This window comes from Puma concolor, chromosome C1, assembly GCF_028749965.1.
Source record: "Puma concolor isolate L17-30 chromosome C1, mPumCon1.1.hap2, whole genome shotgun sequence".
NCBI lineage: Eukaryota > Metazoa > Chordata > Mammalia > Carnivora > Felidae > Puma > Puma concolor.
The window spans coordinates 1,003,471-1,026,233 of NC_141674.1; the positions used below are offsets into that span (position 1 = coordinate 1,003,471).

Consider the following 22,763-nt stretch of genomic DNA (forward strand, 5'->3'; position numbering starts at 1 on the left):
AGCTCCACGTGCTTCACGCGGGCCCCCCACGCATCTGTGGGCGGGCTCTGCGGGCACTGGGATCAGGGGGACGAGGTGGTCGAGCAGTGGGGGCGCGGGGCCCGTGTTCTCCCCAGAGCAGCCGCGCCTCTGCACGCACGTGCTCTCCGAGGACACGTGCTCTTTTCTTCCTTTGTGAACCATGCCTGTCACTTCGGATCGGGAATAAGGGCCGTGACTTTCCGGGCAGAAACCCAGGACCTGCGAACGCGACCGTTGCCTGAGCCGGTGGCCCGTGAGGTCGGTGGCCGTGGCGTTTGAGGGGAGGGGACCGTTGGGCCCCCACAGCCTCCATCGTCACCTCTGAGATCAGGGGCTCAGGAGGGCAGAGTGGGTTCCATCCAGCTGCGTCCGGCCCTGCACTTGGGGAACATTCCAGTAAAGACTCAGCTTCGAAAGCGTTGGGCGTTTTGGTGTTTGCCACTGTGGGAATTTGGGTTTTCCAGGAAAGGCTCTCAGTTCGGTTCAGAAGTTAAGGAAGTGCTAATCTCAGTCCAGTCGTGAGAGAAGCCCCAGGCTAAATCCCCAGGCCGGCACCCGAGTCTGACCGCGCTCCTCAAGGCCAGCAAGGTCGTCAAAACCGGGGCCGGCTGAGAAACCGCCACCACCAGCGGGTCCGCGGAAGGACGACATGCCGTGTGGGATTGAGGGTGTTGTCTGGGCCAGAACCAGGCGTCAGGGAAAAGTTAGTGGGGCAGAGCGTGTGCCTTAGTTGACGCGTCAGCTCGTTGGCGGTAACGAAGGCGCCACACACTCGTCCGATGTCAACCAGAGGGGCACCGGGCCTGCCTGCGGTCTGCACTGTTCCTCCCAAGTCTGAAATTGTAAATTGCTGTGCCCATAGCCTCCAGCCAGGATAGAGTTTAACCCGTACCCACCCCTGTGACCTGTCACCTGGAGGCCACACTGTCCTGAACTTGGCATTGGTCTTTCACTTACTAGAACAATTTCATCTCGTGATTATGGATCCTAAAACAATTTGTTGTTGATTTTGTCTATTTTGTGGTTGTGTAAGAGTGGCACCGTTTCCTAAAGCCCATTTTATATGTATCAATATATCATTTTCTATTGACTTTTTAGGTAGTTTGATTTTCGAAGATGTATCTGTCATGCTGCGGGTGGCTCAGGTCAGGTGTTACCGCCGGTCGGGTCTCTGTGGTGCAGCCGCACGCTCACCGCGTCCATTTACCATCCTCTTGTCTGTGACCCTGGGCATCTTCAGACGTGCTTGAATGTCCCCCAGCTCGTGTGCGACAGTTTCTCTTGGGCTTTGATCAAGGAGTAATGCAATCGCTAGGTCATGGAGGAAGCAAATGTTCCTCCCCACAAATATCGGTTCTATGTTAGCCCCCCCTCTCGGAGAATAAGCAGCTTCCAGGTTGCTGTACATCGGGGTTGTGGGAGATTAACCTGGGCCCACCGCTCAGGCATCAAGGATACCGAGGTGCCTTTGGGTTTCCCTGATTACTCACGAGGTGGGGCTTCTGGTCATTTTCATTCACTGTCGGTCTTCTGTGGAATGCCTGTTCTTGTCTTTTGTTCATGTTTTTCCTTTGTTAACTTATGGAACTTGTGTGTGCATCCTGAGTCACGAAGCCTCACCACGTGTGTGTGCTGATACTGTAGGCCGACTCTCTTTGGCTTCCCTGGTGGCCTCTGGATGAACATGCGTGCTTGTTTTGATGCACTCGGGTGCACTCGCTCCTTATTCTACTGCCTTTTGTGTTTTCAGAGTTTTTCTCGCCTTCATATTAGTAAGATCTTCTCCTACATTTCCTTATAGAATTTGTTGTCGTTTTGCTCCTCATGTGTCAGTTCTAGTCTTTTGAGGGGACAGAGCTGTGTGTGGAGTGAGGCCTACGCGGGCCACGTGCAGCCCTTGGTCTTGTCCCCTCGGTGAGTGTGCCTGCCTGCTGTGCATTCCCTAATGCCCCTTGGCCTCTGCTAGGACATCTTTGTGTGTCTTGTTTTGGCCGACTTTAAACAAATTTGAAGGATATCCGGTTGGGCATATTTTTAGACATATTTTAGGGCATATTTTCCGTGTGGAAGTCGGCCGGATTCAAGAAAGCCAGAGTGTTGGTGCTGGTGTGTCCCCATCAGGCCAGCTCAGTTCCCTCTGTATCTCTGTGTCCCCTGGTCTGTGTCTGTCACTCAGTGCCTTCTCTCTTCAGGACACCTGGGGGTTGTGAATGCCACATCCAGGGAGGGGCAGCGGATGTGATCACCATGCCTGGGGACAGCCAGTCCTGTGGACGTCAGCACAGACCCACCGCCAGCCAGGCATCCCTCAAAGCAAGCCAGGTGGCCTGGAAGGCCTGGGTGTGGCTGGACACACCTTGTCAGCTGGGCAAAGGCCCTGGAGGTCACCGGGGACTCCTTAGGGGCAAGGGACACATAGACTGAGGGTGGTACTGCCTCCTGTGGACTCCAGGCCTGAAGCCCAGGTGTGAACTCGCAGGGGGAGAGCAGGAAGGTGGAGGCTGGTGCCACCTCCCTCCAGGCCCTGCTCTTGTCTGGGAATTGCTGAGAGCCTGTGGCGGGAAACCTTTGAGGGGTCCTTGGGCAGCGCGTGGGCCTCTGCCAAAGCCCCAGCTGCCCGCCGGCTGTGGGGCTCCTGCCGCAGAGGAATCCGACTTCTTGTTTCTTGGTCTCCCGCTTAAAGGGAGGGAAGCAGGCTCCGAGTGGCCGTCCAGCCAGAGCTGCTAATTTGCTTGTTTTAAAAACATTCCGTTACAGTTTCCACATTGGTGTATATTCGTGGCACTTCCACGGCTCATGAAAGTGGCTTTCACTGCGGAACTTTATAAAAGCACAAAGCTTCCCGTTGTATCCTGAGTGTTTTGTTTGTCAGCGTTTGCCTCAGAGTTTTTGGAAGGAGCGAGTTATAAGCATTTTTAGGGAAGAATCAAACCAGCGGCTCTAGTTCCCCAACTGGCTCTGGCATTTTTGGTCAGCAGTGTCCTTCTGACAAGTTGAGATTGGCGAACGTGTGTTTTGAAAGCGACGTGTTGGGTAACGCTCGACTCAGCACGAGGGCCCGGCCTGTCTGCCCCACCTCTGCCCCGAGATGTGTCAGGCCGGCGACACCGGGAGGGGGTCTTGTGTGTCCGGGTGGGCAGGTCGCCCGGCCGAATGCTGTGTTTCTGGCTGACCGTGGACTCCACGTGGCAGCCGCGGCCCCTCTGTGGATGGTGAGACGTGAGCTCATGGCCCCTCTGAACCACATCCCAGTGTGGAACAGGGGGCCTGGTTTCCGCGCCCGGAGGAAGGAGGGTGGAAAGGAAAACAAGGAGGAGGGCTTGGAAGTGGGCTGGCCTCCAGTGACGTTCTGGCCGGACCCTCTCCGGGGCCGCCCAGCTGCTGTCCTCCCTGCCAGGGTGGCCGCCGGGCACACCGTCGCGCCAGCCCCTGGACGGAGCGGCCGTCACCGCGGGCTGACGGCCACCGGGCTCCTGTCCTCGTGTGGGGGGGGAACTGGTGGCCGCGGGGCTGTCCTTTACCCGTCTTCTATCCTCCCTAGAGTCCGTCTACCGCCGCGGAGCCAGAAGATGGAGAAAGCTGCACCGCGCCAACGGCCACCTCTTCCAGGCCAAGCGCTTTAACAGGGTGAGTGCCGCCGACGCGGGGCCCGGCCTGAGCAGGACCCTTCCGCGGAGAGTGGGCGGGGCCGCGGAGGCCGTGCCAGCGGGTTCCAGAAATGAGCCGCGGTGAGGCTCTGGTCAGGCCTTTCCTGCACGTGGTGGCTGTTTGACGGATGCAGTGTGTGCATCTCGGCGTTGCTCTGCTGGGATGACACCAGCCGCAGTGTGTGCTCTTGGCCGCGAGGACCTCCTGTGTGCCCCGGGGCCCCCTCACCGCCCGTGTCTGCCACCCAGGTGGGCCCGCTGCCCAGCCCTTCATTTCCGTCGTTCCTCTTCAGGACGCTGTCACATTCTCCAGGAATGATGTGGTTTGTGTGGCTTTGTGGTTGGTCCGCTTCACAGTGGGGGAGGGGGGAGGGGGTGCCTGCAGGTGCCTCACTGGCCAAGGCCCCTCACGTCCTGGGGCCGCCGGATCCACGCGCCACAGACGGGGCTTAAAGCAGCAAGTCCTTCTCTCCCAGTTGCGGAGCCACAGGCCCCAAGCCAACGCGTGGGCAGGGCTCTGCTCCCTCTGATGGCTCTAGGAGAGCATCCTTCCAGCCTTTTCCAGCTCCCGGGGGCTGTGGCAGTCCTGGGTTTGTGGCTGCTGCAGTCCGATGTCTGCTCTGTCCTCACATGGCCTCTCTTCTCTCGTAAGGACGTCCGTCGGGATTAGCCCCCACCTGATCGACTATGACTTCATTTTAACTAAGTACCTCTACAGAAATTCTTTTTCAAAATGAGGCCTCATTTGGAGGTTCTAAGGGGACGTGAATTCGGGGACACCATTCAACCTGTTCCAGCAGCCACACGCGTGCTCACCTGAGGGCCTTTGCACGTGCTGAGTGCTGTGCCCGGTGCGCCCGCCCCCATGCTCTCGGAGCACATGCTCTGTCTTACTTTCTGTCTCTTGGCTTGGACAACTATCCAGCCCTTCCTCTGTGCCCCCGTCACATATGCACCTGCTGCCCCCCACTGGGTGCAGTGCTCTGGTCACTGGGACTCTGAACGTGGGTTCCTCGATGATTGGAGCCAGGGGAGACCCAGGGCACTGTGTAGGGACCAAGAAAGAATGGGGCACGTCTGTGAGGAATGAGAAAGACCCTGGGAACCGAGGTGGGTGGCGGGAGAGCACGGGCTCCAAGGAATGTCGGGTGTCTTGGGGGAGGTTAGGCATCACCAGCAAGCCAGTGCCTGAGGACAGAGGTGTGGCTGCATGAATAATGGACGCTTGTCACATCCCTGGGCGGACTGACTGGGTGTGGACAGGAACTTTTGTGATGAAAGGAGGCTGCCCACAACGTGAAGAAATGGAAACATCCCAACTCCCAGGATGCGAAGCATCTGCCGCCCCCTCCCCGTGTTTATTTTACCATCCAGCTTTGCGGCCAGGAGGCTTCTCTTTCTGCACATCTGGGCACCAGCTTGGTTCTGGACAGAGAGGGGTCTCGGCCAGATGGGACCAGCCACCTTTCGGGATATCACAGAAGGTTCTAGGCGTCCTGCTCCCCCGTGTTGACTGCTGGTGAAACACCGTTTCTTCATCACAGCTGACTCACCGGTCCAAGACGAAGCCCACCCACCCAGCAAGACAGACCAGGGCCCGCTTGTCCCCCCCTGCAGATTGTAGGAGAAAACCCCATTTCTCTGATTGCAGGGTGCAGACCCTGACTCTGCTTTCCCCTGCCTGCCCCTCCTGCCCCTCCCCGTTCCCACCCTGTTATACATGTTCAGCTGTCCCCAGAGCCCCAGAGTGGGTTTTCCCACACACGGGGAGGGAGAAGGGAGCCTGTCCAAAGACCCTCGACTCAGATCGTTTGGTCGTTCGCAGATGAGGAGGCAGATGTGTGCGCAATTTGTTGCCAATTTTGGTTTCCCGCCTGACTGTCCTTGGCTCGACGTCCCGTTGCCTGAGCCCTGGAGGCTGGCTCCGTGCCGTTCACTGTGTTAATCACAGGGCTGTGCACTTCAACTCCACCTGTCACTTGAAAGGATGTTTGCAGAGCCCCGCGCTTTGTTCTACAGGAATCGGCAAGACCTACAGGCAAAAAGCCCACAAGAGGTCATTTCCTCCGTCCTCCTCGGCAACTCAAGGGCGGAAAGTGAGTGAACTCAGTCACACCGCCGGCCATCTTCCCAAGGCACCTGCCTGGATCGTTATTTGCCGTCGACATGACGTTTCTTCTAGAACAACGAGAAAAGGTTCCATCCGTGAATCAAAGGGAGAGATCCAGCGAGTTTCTGGAGAAGAAACGAAAACCTCTGTCCTGGAGCAGGAGACACGGGCGGCATGGATGCGGGGGCACGAGGGCGAGGCCCCCTCTGCAGGATGCGACTGACGGTCAGAGTCCCGCCCTGCGAAGCCCCGGGGCGTGAGCATCTCTGGCAAATGCCCGTCGAGGATTTCTCCTAAGCTTCTTGGTCCCAGCGACTAGAACAGGGGTTAGCAAGCAATTCCTGTTAAATCCATGTTAAGGGTGGAGAGTAGATACCTTAGACTTGCTGGGCCACAAGGCCTCTGTTGCAGCCACCGCCCCATCATAGTGTAGTAGCCACAGGCAGTGGGTCGACAAACGAGTGAGGGCCTGTTCCAGTAAAACTTTATTTGGAAAACACAGGTGGTGGTCCTCATTGGCCTGCCCCTGGACTAGGGATTGGAGTTACCACTGGCTGAACCATCAGGCCGCGAGAGGAGCAGGTCTGGGGCCTGGCGGGAGCCGCCTTTCCCACCCCCCAAGAAGCAGCAGAAACCCAGACCACAGGCTCCGACCTCAGATGAGAGCTCAATATGGCCAAAAACTAGAACGGCTGATGCGAAATCCGAGCAAGGGACAGATTCAGTGGTGTGTAAGGAGACTTAAAATGTTTTTACCCCATTAACTTATTAATTCATGTGAATTTCAGAGAATCGTGGCTCGGGGGTTAGGTTTTGTTTTATTTCTTCGTGATGTCTCGTGAAGTGTTAACAAGTCAAACACAGGTCTGAGATCGAGAGCCCTTGCCAACGTGTGATAGCCTCTCCGGACAAGCGAGGGCGCGCTGCTGCTGGTCAGCGGCTGGCCCGGCCCGGCCCCTGCTCATCTCTGGGAAGAATGCGTTACCTCGCAAAGGCACCGATCGGCTGTGAGTTTGCCCCTATCCGCGAGCCAAGCGTTGCAGATTAGGTTGTTCAGGGGTGACGATGGGAAGGCTGCGCGTGTTGGTGGGTTACGTAAGAAGGTGCTTTTGTTTCACGGCTTCATAAATGGTGTTTGACAGACACACACGCAGAAGAGAGTGAAACCCATGTTCATACCTGAAGCTCCTCCTTTGAATGCGAAGCTGGGCATTTACCCGGCATGAGACCGTGGCCCCCGCGGCCGTCCACTGCGCCCCGTCCAGGCCATTCCCCGCCGGGCCCACCCTCTGTGCCTGCCAGCTCGTGGGACAGACGCTTTAGGCAACAGGGAGGACTCGGAATAAATTCTTCTCTTTCCGAAGTTAAAAGTGACGTGGGGTGTGTGAGTGTGTGTTTGCTTAACCTTAGCAAACGTGGTTGGGGCACCTGTGTGCCAGGACCAGCCCCCTCAGGCCCTGGTTTCCAAGCTCGGTGCTTCGCTGGCGAGGAGTCGGCTTCTTGGTGCCCGTGGCCCGGAGCACAGGCCCACGGCCTGTCCGTGTCACCCCGATCCGCCCACCCCCCCGGCCCCCGCCCGAGTCCACCCATCAGAGGATTCCATCAGCCGTCGTGAATGAACTGCAGTGCAGTGTGGTGCTTCACGGTTGTCTCCAGGAGCAGACTCTCTCAAAAGAAGGGAATTTGTTAAAAACGGCAGAAGAGGCTAAAGCCTGCCAGGGAGTTCAAGCCAGGAAAGATGGTCGCAGGAACCCGGCAGACGTGCGGCCACGTGTGTGACCGGCTTTCTGAACACAGTCATCTTCGTGCCCTTTCAACAGCCCAACGTGGGGAAAACATCACCAAACCAGCTGACGATTGCCATTAATTTCAGCTACTTAGAGCTTGAAGAACGAAGATTGACCGCGGAAAAATCTTTAAAACTCCCAAAAACCCAAGAATCGCAGGCTGCCCCTAGCGGCCAACACGCGACACGTAATGCCAGGCGGAGTTAGTCTCTCTGTGGCTGTCCGGGGGAGGTGTGTGGATGCCCCCCGCGCCCCCCTCAGCCTGGGTCACTGCACCAGACGGGGCGCCACCCTGTTCGGCACATGACCCGGCAAGGGCTGGAATCCCCTCCGGTCCCTGCAAGCAAGGGGAGGGCCTTGCCCGTGGAGGGGTCTTGTCACCCCTGCCAGAGCGGGACCCCATGGTTCCCCCAGCCTGGGAACGGACCCAAGCAGGGGGCCCAGAGCTTGGGCAGAGCCTGGTGCCCGACGTGACCCACTGGTTGGGCCACCTCTTGTCTAGCTCCCCATCATCTTTCGGGACGTCAGGAAAGGTGCAACGTGCCCCAGTGCTGAGCTGGGTCCCCTGCAGTGAGGCGCGGGCTCCAGGGGCGCCGAGGCCCTCGGCGTGACGGCCGCTGTCCTTGCAGAGAGCGTACTGTGGCCGGTGCAGCGAGAGGATATGGGGCCTCGCGGGGCAGGGCTACAGATGCATCAACTGCAAGCTGCTGGTCCATAAACGCTGCCACGTGCTCGTCCCGCTGACCTGCAAAAGGCATATGGTGAGTGTGGGCCGGATTGGGCCCCGGGGGCCCGCGGGTGGGGGCAGCCTCGAGCCCACTGCCCACGCTGACCCTGGCGGCCCTCAGTCCCCCTCTGTCCAAATAGGGTCCTGCCGCCAGCGAGGCAAGAGGAGGGGCTGGGACGGGGCCCCTCTTCCGAGCCCTGTGAGCCCCTAGCACTCGTGGGGGGGCCTCCGGTGCCCGCTGCCACTCTGGCACGAAGGTGCGGGGCCAGGGAAGGCTTGTGTGGACCCCAGGCACGAAGCAGCTCTCGAGCAGAGCAGAGGGGAAAGCGCCATGACGCTCCGCAGGCCAGGACCTGCGCCATGTGACCCTCACCACCAGCCCGCGATCCTGGAGTCGGAGCTCCCAGCCCTTTGAGATGCTGTTCGTTTCCTTACTGAGCGTCCAGGCTCGCTTGTGCTCCTGGGCCTCTGGCCGTCACCCCTGATGGAACAAGAACAGAGTCCAGACCTTGTTGCACCCCGATGTTGCTGAGCCCTGGGATGTGGGGTCCCGTAGGTCCGCGTCGGCCTAAGAAACGAGGCCAGCCCCACAGATGTAGTCAGTCGGGGGCCGAACGATGCCAATGCCTGGAGCCTGGTGTCCGCCAATAGGGGGCTGTGGCAGGGGTGACCTCAGCCTCCTGGGACTCTGATGCAGCCGTGGGGGCAAGGGAGACTACCAAACATTATGAACAGACGCCCTGCTTTTTTTTTTTTTTTTTTTTTTTAATTTTTTTTTTCCAACGTTTTTATTTATTTTTGGGACAGAGAGAGACAGAGCATGAACGGGGGAGGGGCAGAGAGAGAGGGAGACACAGAATCGGAAACAGGCTCCAGGCTCCGAGCCATCAGCCCAGAGCCTGACGCGGGGCTTGAACTCACGGACCCCGAGATCGTGACCTGGCTGAAGTCGGACGCTTAACCGACTGCGCCACCCAGGCGCCCCAAGACGCCCTGCTTTTTAAAGCACCTGCTGGAAAGGTCACAGTGTGAGGTGCTGCGTGGTCACCCTGCCTGTGGAATCAGGAAATTTCTATGTGGGTCTTTCCACCTCCAGGGCAACAATGTTACCAGGTACACTTGTGTAACATGTATTGTCAGACACGCTACAATGTGTATGCCAGAAGAGGTGATTCTAGAAAGTCACAGGGTATCTCCAGAAGCTACACTGTGACACCTGACTGGTCACTTTGTAATGCTCATGTCTTCGCAGGATTCTGTCATGCCTTCCCAAGAACCTGCAGTAGACGACAAGGACAACGTGGACCTTCCTTCTGAGAACACCGATGGAAGTAGGGGCTTTCTTCCCACTCGTGGAGTCCGGGCTCTCCGCCCCGGAATCCCTGCTTGCCCGCCATTCTGACCACACCTCACTGCGGGGCTGGGGATGTCCCCAGGGCCTTCCCTCATCCTGGGCAAAGATGGCAGGGTGGGGTGGCTTTCTGTGGGCACGCACATCTCTGGGAGTGGCTGCCATAGGAGTCGGGGTGGGCGTTTTCCCTCGGCACCGACCGTGGGAGTTCTAGAAGTTGTTTACGGTGGCACCCACCCTGGGCAGGCTGCTGCGTCGAGCTGGTCTCCATCCGTGGAAAGGCCTGCTGTCAAGGTGGTTCTTGAGTTTCTGTGGGATTTCGTGGGGGTTTGGGTGGGGGAGAGACTTTTGTTTAATAGTAAGAAGCATTCGGAGAATGATTTTGAATACTAGTTGGACTGATAGCTTAGCTCTGAGCTCCCAAAGTCTGTGGATTATTATGAGAGCTTGGAAGAGTCCCTGCCCTCGAGTGGTGAATGTGAGCTCTGCACCCTGAGAGTCCTTGAAGGATGAAATGAGACCACAGAAGATAAAGCATTTAGCACAACAGCTCACACAAAGCAGACAACAACCCACACATTCTCCCACCCACCCACCCACCCACCTACCCATCCAACCATCCATCCACTTATCTGTCCATCTACCCATCCACCCACCTATTCATCTGTCTACCTGTCCACTCATCTATCCACTCACCATCCATCCATCCAACCCCCCTACCTATCCATCCACTTATCCATCCATCCATCCATCCTTCCATCCATCCTTCCGTCCATCCACCCATCCATCTACTCATCTGTCCATCCATCCATCCATCCTTCCTTCCTTCCTTCCTTCCTTCCTTCCTTCCTTCCTTCTGTCTGTCCGTCCGTCTGTCCGTCCATCCATCCATCCATCCATCCACCCACCCACCCACCCACCCACCCACCTACCCATCCAACCATCCATCCACTTATCTGTCCATCTACCCATCCACCCACCTATTCATCTGTCTACCTGTCCACTCATCTATCCACTCACCATCCATCCATCCACCCCCCCACCTATCCATCCACTTATCCATCCGTCCATCCATCCTTCCGTCCATCCATCCGTCCATCCATCCTCCCTTCCATCCTTCCGTCCATCCACCCATCCATCTACTCATCTGTCCACCCATCCATCCATCCATCCTTCCTTCCTTCCTTCCTTCCTTCCTTCCTTCCTTCCTTCCTTCCTTCTGTCTGTCCGTCCGTGCGTCCGTCCATCCATCCATCCATCCACCCACCCACCCACCCACCTACCCATCCAACCATCCATCCACTTATCTGTCCATCTACCCATCCACCCACCTATTCATCTGTCTACCTGTCCACTCATCTATCCACTCACCATCCATCCATCCACCCCCCCCACCTGTCCATCCACTTATCCATCCGTCCATCCATCCGTCCATCCATCCTTCCGTCCATCCTTCCATCCATCCATCCACCCACCCCCCTACCCATCCATCCCCTTATACATCCATCCACCCATCCATCCACCCATCCAACTATCCATCAATCCACCCACCTATCTATCTATCCTTCCTTCCTTCCTTCCGTCCGTCCGTCTGTCCATCCACCCATCCACCCATCCATCCATCTATCCCTCCACCATCCATCCCTCCACCATCCCCTCTTCTGCCCGCCTGCCCACCTATCCATCTGCACACTCTAAGAACAGTGTCTGGAAAGCTAAATACCACAGTCTTCTTGAAGAGTTGCTTCCACACGAATCGCTGAGAACATGTGTCACAAATGCAGGTTCCCAGGCTCCACCCACAGAGGTGGAGAGTCAGCAGGTCTGGGTGGGACCAGGAAGCTGCATTTTCTTATGACTGTGCGGTCAGCTGTGGCCACTCCGTGATTCGCCCTGAATGCTGCAGACTTGGCCTGGGCCACCGGTGTCTCCAGAGGATCGAGGGGCCCTGGGTTCCCCTGTGTGTCAGGCTCCATTCCTGACAATGCCTAGAATGCCCTGTTTTTTCTTTCTCTCTTCACTAGTTGCTTATATTTCTTCAAGCCGGAAACATGACAACATTAAAGATGATTCTGAGGTGAGTAAATAAGATGGCTCGTTAGTGTTTCCAATTTTTTTTTATAAGTTCATTAGCTCGTTTCTGGGGCAGTTATGGAAATTTAAATAGGAACCAGACAGGCTTGGGAATGCTAACCTGTCTAACCTCACCGTAAGCGAGGGACACCTAGGGCGACGTTCACTCAGGGCTTCAGGATGGAGTCCCACGGAGGTTCTGGCGTTTCGCGCAGAAGGGATCTCCAGAGCATTAGGTGGACAGAGAGCGAGCGTGTGTGGCTGACAGGAGCCACTGCTCAGTGGCAGACGTGAGGGTGCAGCGTTCACTGCATGGTTCTCTCAGCGACGGGGAACTGGGGGATGAGGTGTCACTGGCCAGGTCTGTGTGAGCCCAGGCCGCAGGCTGGTGTGAGCCTGGGTCAGGGGACCTCTCTGACCTCAGGATCCTCTTCCGTCCAGTTTGGATAATGATCACTCCTGGCACACACAGGAAGCTTTCCACGACACCAATCAGTGGTGGGGCTCTTTCCGCATTGGTCCAGGGTGGCACAGGCCATCCCCACCCCCACAAGGGAGCCCCCATGCTCTTCGGCTTTGAGAAAAGGAGGGATAGCTGGTCCCTGGCAGGTGGGGTCGCTAGCTTTTTATTGTCTCCCGGGGTCCACGTGGAGGAATCACCCTGGACTGTTCTTGCCCTTTGTCCTCTTTCGGGCATGTTTATGGCTGGGCGGTCCAGGGTCAGAGGTAGATTGATAGACTCTTGCTGAATTTGCTAGTGACTTGTTCTCCCCTCACTCCTAAGGTTCAAACGTTGCGTTTTCTCCTGTCTCCTGTCACAGGACAGGCGTTCCCGTCACTGGGAAATTGGCACCTCAGGAAGCAGCAGGATGTTGGCACTGCCCGCGTGGGGCACGGGGCCTCTGGCTTTGGGGGACGGGGTATGCAGTATGGCGAAGTTAGTCTGTTGGGGGACAGTGAGGAGTGGGTGGGCGCCGGCCCAGAACCTGCCTGCAGAAAACAGGCTGCTGGCCTGTCATGGCTCAGTCTTGCTGGGGCACGTCCTTTATGAATCCCCCAGAGGCTCTTTGGGGCGCAGATGTGGCAACACCTGCTGCGGGCTCAGTCTCCCCAGTGCCCCCTCTCTGTCCAGACAGTGGAGTGGGCCCAGGGCTTACGGGTCTTGAGCTGCACCTTTTGTCCGATTTTATTTGCATCAGACCCTCCCTTGATTTGTCTGTTGTACTGTTTCCACACCACCGAGCAGTTCTCCAAGTCTTGGGGGACCCTGACCAGGTGTCCTACAGTTTGCTGCATTCTGACCCCCCTCTGCCTGGAGCTAGTGTCAGACCCCAAAGGGAAGGGCTCAGATACCATTCACGCATCTAGGTGGCCGGCCACCTGCGTGTGCTTCTGACCAACCAGCTGTAAATCGGGGGTTCCCACGACCCTTTCCTTGGGTTCAGTTAATTTGCTAAAGCGGCTCACAGGCCTCAGGGAAATATTTTGCTTCCTGGATTCCTGGTTTGTGATAAAAGGAGATCACTCAGGAACAGCCGGATGGAGGAGGTGCACGGGGCCAGGGCTGGGGGAAGGGGGCGGGGTGTCCGTGCTCCGTCCAGGCCAGCTCCCCGTGTCACCAACCAGAAGCTCTCCAGACGTGGTCCTTTTGGGTTTGTGTGGAGACTTCGTAACAGGGGCGTGACTGATGAGGCCTTGGCCATTGGAGAATGGGCCCAACCCCGGCCCCTCTCCCCTCCCCGGAGGTCAGGGGGTGAGGCTGAGTTCTGACGCTCTATAATAAGCAGGGGTTGGTAATCACCTCCATCGTTAGGTGGCCTGGGCTTCTCAAAAGTTGTCTCATTAACATAAAAAAATGCATTTTCTGTGAGGTGGGGAGCTCCAGGGGTGTTGGGAACTCCGTGCCAGGAATGGGGCTGAGACCAACATATTTGTCAGTATAAATCCCAGGGTCACGATTTACTCCTTCTGTCCCGGGAAACCTGCTGCTGCCCTTTTGTGTTCCACCCCGGCTTTGGACTGAGATTTTCGGCTCGGCCCTGTGTGTGGCCGGCTCTGGGCGGTCGGTGGGGCATCAGATGATTCCAGTGAGTGAGGAGAAGTCACACAGACTCCAGTTTGCAGCCTCCGTCCACAAAACCTCAGGACAGCTCTGCCTTGCTGGGACCACAGCTTTCCCAGAGTACCTGATAAATGGCGCCCAGACTTCCTGACTTTCCTTCCTGGTCATTCCCTGTCTGGGATGAGTCAGGAGCACTTAGTTACCCCCTGCTTCCCCTACAGATACCCTTGCCAGAGACAGTTCTTAGGAGGGAGGCTTCTGTTCTTAATCGGATCACCTTTCTGTTTCATTATGTATTTCCAGGAGTCCGACCTCGGTGCTTTGCCGATCTCAGCTAGTTCTTCTCTGTAGCCCTTGGGGGAGCCTGTCCTGGGGAGGCCGGCCCCCGTCACCCACGTGCCCACAGAGGGCCGCCTGTGGCTGGCGACTGGGCCACGGTCTGCAGAAATGACGGGCTTTCAGAGTGGTGGGACTGGGGTGGTCTTCGGGGCACAGAGTCGGGGCCCGTGAGCAGAATCGTGCCCTGAGCTCCAGGCCACGCGCAGGGACTCGTCACCCTCCGCGGGGAGGGGTCCCGCCCTTTCCCACGTTCTGTCTCGCCCTCAGGACCTCAAGCCGGTTATCGACGGGATGGATGGAATCAAAATATCTCAGGGGCTCGGGCTGCAGGACTTTGACCTGATTCGGGTCATTGGGCGCGGGAGCTACGCCAAGGTCCTCCTGGTGCGGCTGAAGAAGAACGACCAGATGTACGCCATGAAGGTGGTGAAGAAGGAGCTGGTCCATGACGACGAGGTGAGGGCCGGCGCGGGCTCGCGCCTCCTTCGTGGGGACCTTCAGGCTCCCGTGTTTGTCCCGTCAAGGGGAGCAAGACACTCGTCACAAAATTCACCGCTGCGGCCATGTCCAAGTACACGTTTGTGTATACTCGGTGCCTCGTCCCCGCCGTCTCGTTGGCCGTTGGCACCCCCGGAAGGAAGCCCCGTGCGGCCGTTGCGCCTGCCCCCCGCACCACCCGTCAGCCTCCTGTCTCTGGCCCTTGCGTGTAGTCAGAACTGCCCTGCCTTTTAAGCCTGAGCAAGACTCCATTTGGTGAGCAGACCACACGTGGTCTATGCGCTCACCTGTCGGTAGAGATCGGGATTGCTTCCACCTTTTGGCGACTGTGATTCGTGCCGCCGTGAGTGTTCACGTACGGGCATCTGCTCCAGGCCCTGCGTCCAGGTCTTTGGGGGTCTTCCCGGCAGTGGGGGCGCCGGGGCTCCTGGGGCTTAGCTATTCGAGGAGTCAGCAAGCGGTCCCACAGCAGACGCAGCATTTCCCATTCCCACCAGCCACGCGTGAGGGTCCCGCTTTCTGCGCACCCTTTCCAGGAACTGCTGTTTCCTGTTTTTCGATTACCGCTGTCCTAGCAGGTGTGAGATGGCTGTGAGATTTGCACTCCCGTGGCGACTCGTAACGTCGCGCATCCCTCCGTGGGCCTCTTGGCTTCGTGGACGTTGGGTCTTTTTCTCTCGCACTTGAGTGCGGCTTCTACGTCTTTGGCTCACAGGTAGCAGTGGTCCTGTGACTCCCAGCCCTGTTGCGCATGAGGCAGCTTGGTGTGTGTGGGGCCAGAGCACCCAGGAAGGCTGCCCTGCCCTGGCCCCGACTCGTGGTTTGGAGGGAGAAGGCGGGGCTGAACTGGAGCTTTTACTTGCTCTGCTAGCAGGGTGCATTCGTGCAGTGCACGGACTGCCCAACTGGCCCTTGAGTGCTAAGCTCACAGGTGAGGAGACTGCGGCTCAGAGAAGCAGCGGCTTGCTACCGTCTTCACTGCTGGCCAGCAGCACTGCAGGGTGATTCCAGACGCCCCCTCCCAGCACCCTGGCCAACTGGAAAGTTAGTGGAATGTGTGAGGTCAAGTTTGTAGAACTGAAAGAAAAGGTCAGGAGAGACTTACTGCTTTGGTTCATGCTTGGCGTTTTCAGATCATCCCCTGGGGCCCAAGGTGTGGCGGTGGAACTTTTAGGTGGTCTCTCGAGAAGAGTGTGACTCTGGGAGTCAGTGAGTGGGAGCTGAATGTGTGTGAGTGTGTGTGCACATCCACGTGTGTCACGGGCGTGTCGCTACGTGTCTGCCCGTGTCACGGACGTGTCTGTGTGTGTGCAAGACTGCATGTCACATGGCTGCCTGTGTGCGTGTCTGCGTCTGAGGGAGACCCCGGTGTCCGTGACCGTGAGTCTGGCCTGTGGACATCAGGTGTAGGGGCACCGCAGTGGGCTGAATGGTGACCCCTGAAAAGATATGTCTGCATCCTAATCCCTGGAGCCTGTGAATCTGGAAGTGGGGTCCTGGCAGATGTAATTAGGTTGAGGATCTTGGGGGGATCATCCTGGGTTATGTGGGTGGGCCCTGAATGCAATGAGAGGTGTCCTAGAGAAAGAGTTGAGACAGACAGACAGAAGCAGCACAGACATCCAGGGAAGCCGATGTGGTGATGGAGGCACAGAAGAGTCAAGAACCACCCCCCCCACCCCCCTTGGCCCACCCCCATGTCAGGCTTCTGACTCAGAACAGAGAGTACGAGTGGGGAAGTTTCCAGGCCCTGGAAACTCGGGAGCCTGGCAGCAGTGGAGTGGGAGACCCTGGCGGCTGGACTCTGGGGGAGGGGGGGAGGGGAGGGAGGGGAAGGGAGGGGGGCAGGGGAGTCTCGGCCACTCACCAGGGTTTTCGCCTGAGCACCTGGGGACCCAAGCCCCTTTGGAGCACGGATGGCGCAGGCTGGTCGGGCGCTGCGGGAGGCCTCCTCTGCAGTGCGAGATGCCCGCTGCGGCTACCCAGCACCCATCGCCCGAGCGAGGCTGGAGCTCAGGGAGAGGTGGGCTGGGAGCGCCCTGCACGGACGTCAGGTCTGCAGCCGGTGTGCACAGGGGGTCTTCTGGGGGAGAGAGGGGGCTCCAGACTGAGCCCAAGGAGGACGAATCCGACATGGTCGTTGGTCCGCTGAAGAGTGCACTCTTTTGTTTGCAAAAAGCTTCAGGGACAGGCGGCGCCGCTCTGGACACATTCCTTTCCGTCTCGCTTTCTCAACCCCTAGGAGGAGAGGTTTAACCTGGAAGTTTGGGAACCTCCTCTACCTCTGCTTTTGGGGTTGGAATGGAATCAAAGCTGTGGAATCATTGTGGCTCTAGAGTAACTTGACTTTGCGGCTTTGCCCCCGAGTCCAACGTGGACTGGGAGGGAGATAGCCTGTGGCAGGAGCTGGTGCGAGACATGGGATGGGATACTGGTGAATCTGCTTAAGCGTGCATCCTGTTTCCTCGAGTCTTAAGTGCAGATGATAATACCCACCTGCCAAGGCTGCCGTGGGGAGCCCTTGAGGCAGTGCATGGAGAGCCTGCAACCCAGAGGCCAGCACAGAGCTGGCGGTGGAGGTGGAGGTGTGGTGACGGAGGTGCTGATGGTGATGATGGTGGTGATGGCGGGGGTGGTGATGGTGATATATTTCTTAGTGGGCATTTTCCTTTCCTGGGTGCACTGTCTTCTTGCAAGCAGAGGTGAGAGACATGTCTCTCTTGCCCCCCTTCTCCAGGATGAAGGGTGTTTGGGAGCCTCATTAACACACCCTGGTTTCTATTTCAGGATATTGACTGGGTACAGACAGAGAAGCATGTGTTTGAGCAGGCATCCAGCAACCCTTTCCTGGTCGGCTTACATTCCTGCTTCCAGACAACAAGTCGGTAAGAAAAAGAACGTGTTTCTAAGAGTGCTGCTTTCTGAATTGAACTACGTGGAAACTGAGTTGGCATAAGGTTTTCACTATCGTATGTGAGGTCCTCTGAATTGCAAGCATGGGGCTTTTTCTTTGGCTCATCAGACTAGCTTTGTTATTCTCATTAGCTGGTGTCATATTAAGTAAATGTCATGCATCTGAACCTAAATTATTTCACTGCATTCATAAAATATTCAATGAAAACATCCCACTGAGTTGAGTCTAGGCGTATAGGCATTGGGGTCAGGTGTTGGGATGCCACTGTGGGCAGGAGGTGGGTTTCTGTGCTTACAGGTCTTACCGACAAGCAGAAGGAATGAATGAATGAATGAATAAATAAATACCAACGTCTTCGCTCATAAACTTAGATATATAGGAATCCTGCTGTTTTAAAAGGCCTGGGTGGCTCAGTTGGTTGAGCATCCGACTCTTGATTTCAGCTCAGGTCATGATCTCACAGTCATGAGATCAAGCCCTGCATTGGGCTCCACGGCGCGGAGGCTGCTTAAGATTCTCCCTCTCCCTCTGCCCCAACCCCACTCGTGCCCGCTCGCTCGCTCTCTAAAAAAAAAAAAAAAAAAAAAGTTAAACTAAAATAAAAGGCTTCAAAACTACTGGTCTAGGATAGTCAATACATATTTAGAATTCTTTTCAGCCAGTTGACTTGAACTCACCCAGTTTGTTTATTTGAAAAATTATTGACCACATTCTGTGTCGGGGTCTTCAAGACCACCCCCAGGTTCAGTGATTTCGTAGGAGAACTCATGGGACCGGCACATAGTAGGACTCAAGGTGAAGATTTCTTGCTGTGAAAGGGTATAAAGCAAAACTGGCAAAGGAAAGAGACGCCTGGGGCCAACTCAGGAGAAAAGCAGGCGGGAGATTCTGAGGGCAGAGTCACACAGGATGCCTGTGCTCGTCCAGCAAGGAACTGTGACAGCTTGGGGTGGCTACTGGGGGCCGACAAAGGGGCGCCCTCCACCTGGCACATAGCAGAACTCTGGGCTGCCGGAAGGCGAGCAGGTGTTGAGCAGAAAGCGTACTGTTGGTGCCCAGCGGGGCCGCCCTCCCTGATCGGTGGCAGGAGCTACTACCGGGCAAGTCAGCCGAGGGCCAGCCTTGCAAGCAGGCCTTTCTGAGGACGACAGCGTCTGTCCCGCTCGTGGTAACTCAGCTCAGCTGTAAGTCAGGCCGGCGACTCCTACAGTCCCACGTCCACCCGCAACTCCCTCCCGACCTTCAGTCCCCTGGCCCACCTGTACTGGCTGCCACCTGTGTGTCCAAAGCACCTGGGATAAATGACCTTGTCCTTGTTCCCTCCCTGGGTCTCACTGATCGCACCTCCTCAGTGTGTCTCAGATTCCTCTGTTCTCTCCAGCCTGAGTCCCGGCCTCTTTGGGGCCTCGGGTCTCTGTTCCCCCACGTCGCGCCCAAGCCATGTTTGGAAAACACAGGTCCAGAGTGTCTTTCTCCTGCCTCGAAGCTTCTCGGGCTACTTTCCCAGTCGCTTCTGCGATACGATCCGGGCTCCCCGGCATGTGGATGAGGTTGCTGTGACCGGGCTCCACCCTGGCTCCCCCCCCCCCCCCCGCCCCGTCCCTTTGCCACTTTGCCAGCTGGTCTCAGCCCCTCCCACCTCCCCTCCTGCCCGAGAGCTTCTGGAAACGCCCGGCAGTCACAGATTCCCTTTGTTGTGTTTCGGTACATTCTCTCCATGCGTCCTTTTAGCGCTGGCCGCAGCCTCTGGGAATCATGGAACACGCCCAGGGGAAGACAGCCCATCCCAACCGTATCCTTCCCGAATGGCGAGATTCCAAAAGACTTGTGTTTTGGTTAATTTCTCTCTACGAACCGCGGGGATGTGGGTGTGGGAGGCCAGACTTCCAACTTCACTCCCATTTTTGTTGCCTGGAGCATAGCCCTCTCTGCCCCCGGAGATGGCCTGGGGTGTCATGTGCCCAGGTGGACTGCTTGTCCGTTCCGTGTCTTTCTGTGACCCCTGTGACACAACCTCACGCCCCACCGCTTTTCAAATGGACATTTAGAAGATCTGTTTACAGTGTTTGGGGGCGGGGGGCAATAATTAACGGGCACGACAGGTTTGTCTCTCATTTTCACAGGATCTGTCAGTCTGTCTGGAAGCACCAAACGCTTGGCTGCTTGGGCTGGGGCATCTGTCCTGAGCTGTGTTCACGTACCTGCCTCCCCGACTGGCTCTGGCTCCGGCTCCGGGGCAGCAGTGGTGCTGGGCAGTTTTGTGTCCTGAGCACTTGGTTAACACCTGGCCCCTCGGAGGCAGGCGTGGAGTTTAGAGCATGTTTTGTGAACGTACAATCAAGTCCCTGGTACGGGGATAAGAGAACGCGACTCACACATCAGCGGGGGTCACAGGTGTCACAGCCGGCTCGGAGGAGAGCTCCAGGTCCCGCGCGCACCTGAGCCATCCACGGCAGAGATGCGGACTCACGAGGGGAGAACCGCCTGGTTCTGGTCCCGGGGGCCCGGGGGTCCTTCCGGCAGACGGGCTGCCTCGCAAGTCGGCCTTGGCAAAGCCGCTTACACAGTTGGGAGGTCACCCCGATTCGCCGAGAGACCCCCTAGAGCAGAGAGCTGGGAGGCCCCCGGTTTTCTGCCTGGAGGCCCAGCCCCGCTGTCGGCGGTGCGACCTCGCACGGGGTCGCCTCTCTGTGCCCCAGTGTCCTCTGGGAATGGGGCTGCAGGGCTGCTGCCTCGTGGGGCTCCTGTGGGATTAGTAGGACACGGAGCCGTCGACACGGGCCCAGCCCGTGGCCGCCTGGGCGTGGACGTGGGCCCCTGTGAGGGCCTCTGTCCACGTGGGTGCTGTGCCTTTGAACAGAGGCACCGCCAGCGGGGTGTCGGGGCCCCGAGGGACAAGCAGCCTCCCTGTTGCGGTCGGGTGTCTGTGAGCACTGTTCCCACAAACCCCCCCGCCAGCAGGACCCCCCCAGGGACTAAAGTCAGGAGCCGTGCCGAGGCCCCAGCGTGCGGGGTGGGGGCGGCCTCGGGGACAGGACCCTTGGGGGCAGCAGCGCCCACCGACACCGCGGGATGATCAGCCACCGGAGCTGTGGCTGCCTCTCGGGGCGGCCGCGTCCGTGCTCGTGGCTACGCGGAAACCCCAAGTTTTACGGCTCGGCAATAATATCGCCACGAACGTCACGAAACAAGTGCAGTCGTGTTGTGATACAAAATAAACACCTGCGTCGCGGAGGGACCACGTCAGCGCTGCACCGACCGCCCGTCTTCCAGCGAGCGGCCAAAATCAACTGCAAAGTTGCCTCAACAGGAATTGCTTCTGTTTGAGCCGTTCCAGGAAAAATGGGCTAACGTGGCTATTTTTAGCAACCCCCCCATGAAGTTGTAGTCTGGGGACACTTTTCTCACTTCGCGGGATCTCAGATCTCAGATGAGCACGCTGCCGTTACACCGTTCGCAGTTAACTGGCTGTTCCGTGTGCCTCGGTTTATCCTAGTACCCTCACTCCGCGTGGGGGGCGTGCTCGCTCAGAAACAGAAGGAGCCTGTTACACCCTTGTTTGTTTGCGGAAGAGTCTCGTGCGCTCTCCGCCGACTTAGACACTCGAGTGAATTGCTCTTGGTTCAAAGTGGTGTCTAGGTATTAAATGCCACTTAGCCAGTCTTATTCTGTGTGCTCTTTATAAACTGCACTCGAATACTTGCCTGGAGCTCTGGAGAGATGTCAGCCGGGACTCAGTAATGGCCCCGGCTCGAGGAGGGACCGCAGTGCGTGAGCGACGGCCCGGGAAGGCCCTGAGAGCAGGGGTGAGGAGGGGGCTGGAGCTCGGCCCTAGCGCCTCTCCGCGGGGCAGGTGGCAGGGATGTGTCCCAGGTGAGCTGGTGTGTGTCAGGAAGGAGCAGGAGACGACTTGTAGATGTAAGGGGCCATCCCGAAGCTGTGCACAACCATTTAGGCTCCGGGGAAACCGAGGCGACGGCAATTCCCAGCGAGGTGGTGTTGTGCTGGGGAAGCCCGAAGCCCAGTCCCCAGGAGGGTTGGCAGCGTGGGGTCAGGACATGAGCAGAGGCCCTGTGGGCACACGGAGGCCTGAAGGGAAGGCTCAGAGCAGAGCTGGGGATGAAGTGTGTTGCCCGATGCCAGGCGGGATCCCCAAGCAGCCCCGAGAGTGCGGGAGAGCTCGCGTGCAGCACGTGGTTGTGCACACGGTGGAGGCCGGGGGATGGTTGGGAGGCGAGAGGCGGCTGAGCAGAAGCAAACCGTGTCCCTGGGGGCTGGGGGAAAACCAGGCTGCCTCAGGGCCGTGGGATCAGAGGGAGGCCGAGAGATCAGAGGGAGGCCGTGAGCGGGGCAGGAGCATGGGCGCCTCCCCTGTGAGCGCGTGAGCCACCGTGCATTCAAATTACAATACGCTTGTCAGAGTCATGATTTAATGTGAGCCTGGAATTAAAGAAGCAGGTGTCACGTGGGGGGGGGGGGGCAGAGCCATCGATACATTTGCTCCTTTTGTACCTGGACCGTCCGAAAGGGTTAAGATTTGGCCCCGACCCGGTTCCCACGGTGGGACTGCCTGGGCCCTGGACCCCCCAGCAGGGAGGGCATAGTGGGGGGAGGGTCGTTCAGTCCCACCTGCAGGAGGTTTTGGGGGGCTCTCCGCTTTACCTTCACAAGCCCAGGTAGACGGCACTGCTTTTGGAAACATCGAGGGCAGTGTTGATGGACCGTCTCGAAGCCCCGAATGGTGAGGGGCCCTCAGGGACCAGTGTCCGTTCCCAGGGCCTCAGGGCCGAGCCCTCCTGCCACCGAGGACCATACACTGCTCTTGTGTGCAAGCGGGTGGTTGTGTCTTCCTCATCCAGAGTCGACTGGCCGCTTTGGGGCCAGGACAAGTTGGGGGCAGGCGCGTTATCGCCGTGTGCTTGAGGACAGAGGAGCCTGGGCGCAGGCCATGCTCTGCGGCATCCTGGGACTGCACCCTCAGCACCTGGGGACCTGACTTGGATGAGGCCATGAGGCCAAGTCATCCTGGCCCAGGACAGTTCTCACTCGGGCTCAGACGAACCCAGGGCTCCTCGTGTCCAGGAAATTGTCAGGACAGACTTTGACCTCAGAGGCCACAGAAAAGAGTAGCTTCTTTTAAAAACTTTATGCAATTTTATTTTTCTATTTATTTAGTTATTTAAAGCCATCTCCACGTGGGGCTCGAACTCACGACCCCGAGATCAAGAGCCACA

The 22,763-nt window shown here is 57.7% G+C and overlaps 1 protein-coding gene across 3 annotated transcripts in view; it reads left to right on the forward strand.

Annotated features, from left to right (window-relative positions):
* The window catches only part of PRKCZ (protein kinase C zeta), a 101,421-nt gene that overhangs the window by 64,050 nt on the left and 14,608 nt on the right, over positions 1-22,763 (forward strand). For all 3 annotated transcript variants that reach the window (XM_086715439.1, XM_086715441.1, XM_086715440.1), the window contains 6 exons: positions 3,563-3,648; positions 8,195-8,326; positions 9,545-9,623; positions 11,668-11,720; positions 14,385-14,573; positions 17,403-17,500. In XM_086715439.1, coding sequence (XP_086571565.1) covers positions 3,563-3,648; positions 8,195-8,326; positions 9,545-9,623; positions 11,668-11,720; positions 14,385-14,573; positions 17,403-17,500 — 637 coding nt within the window. The remainder of the gene's footprint in view (positions 1-3,562; positions 3,649-8,194; positions 8,327-9,544; positions 9,624-11,667; positions 11,721-14,384; positions 14,574-17,402; positions 17,501-22,763) is intronic.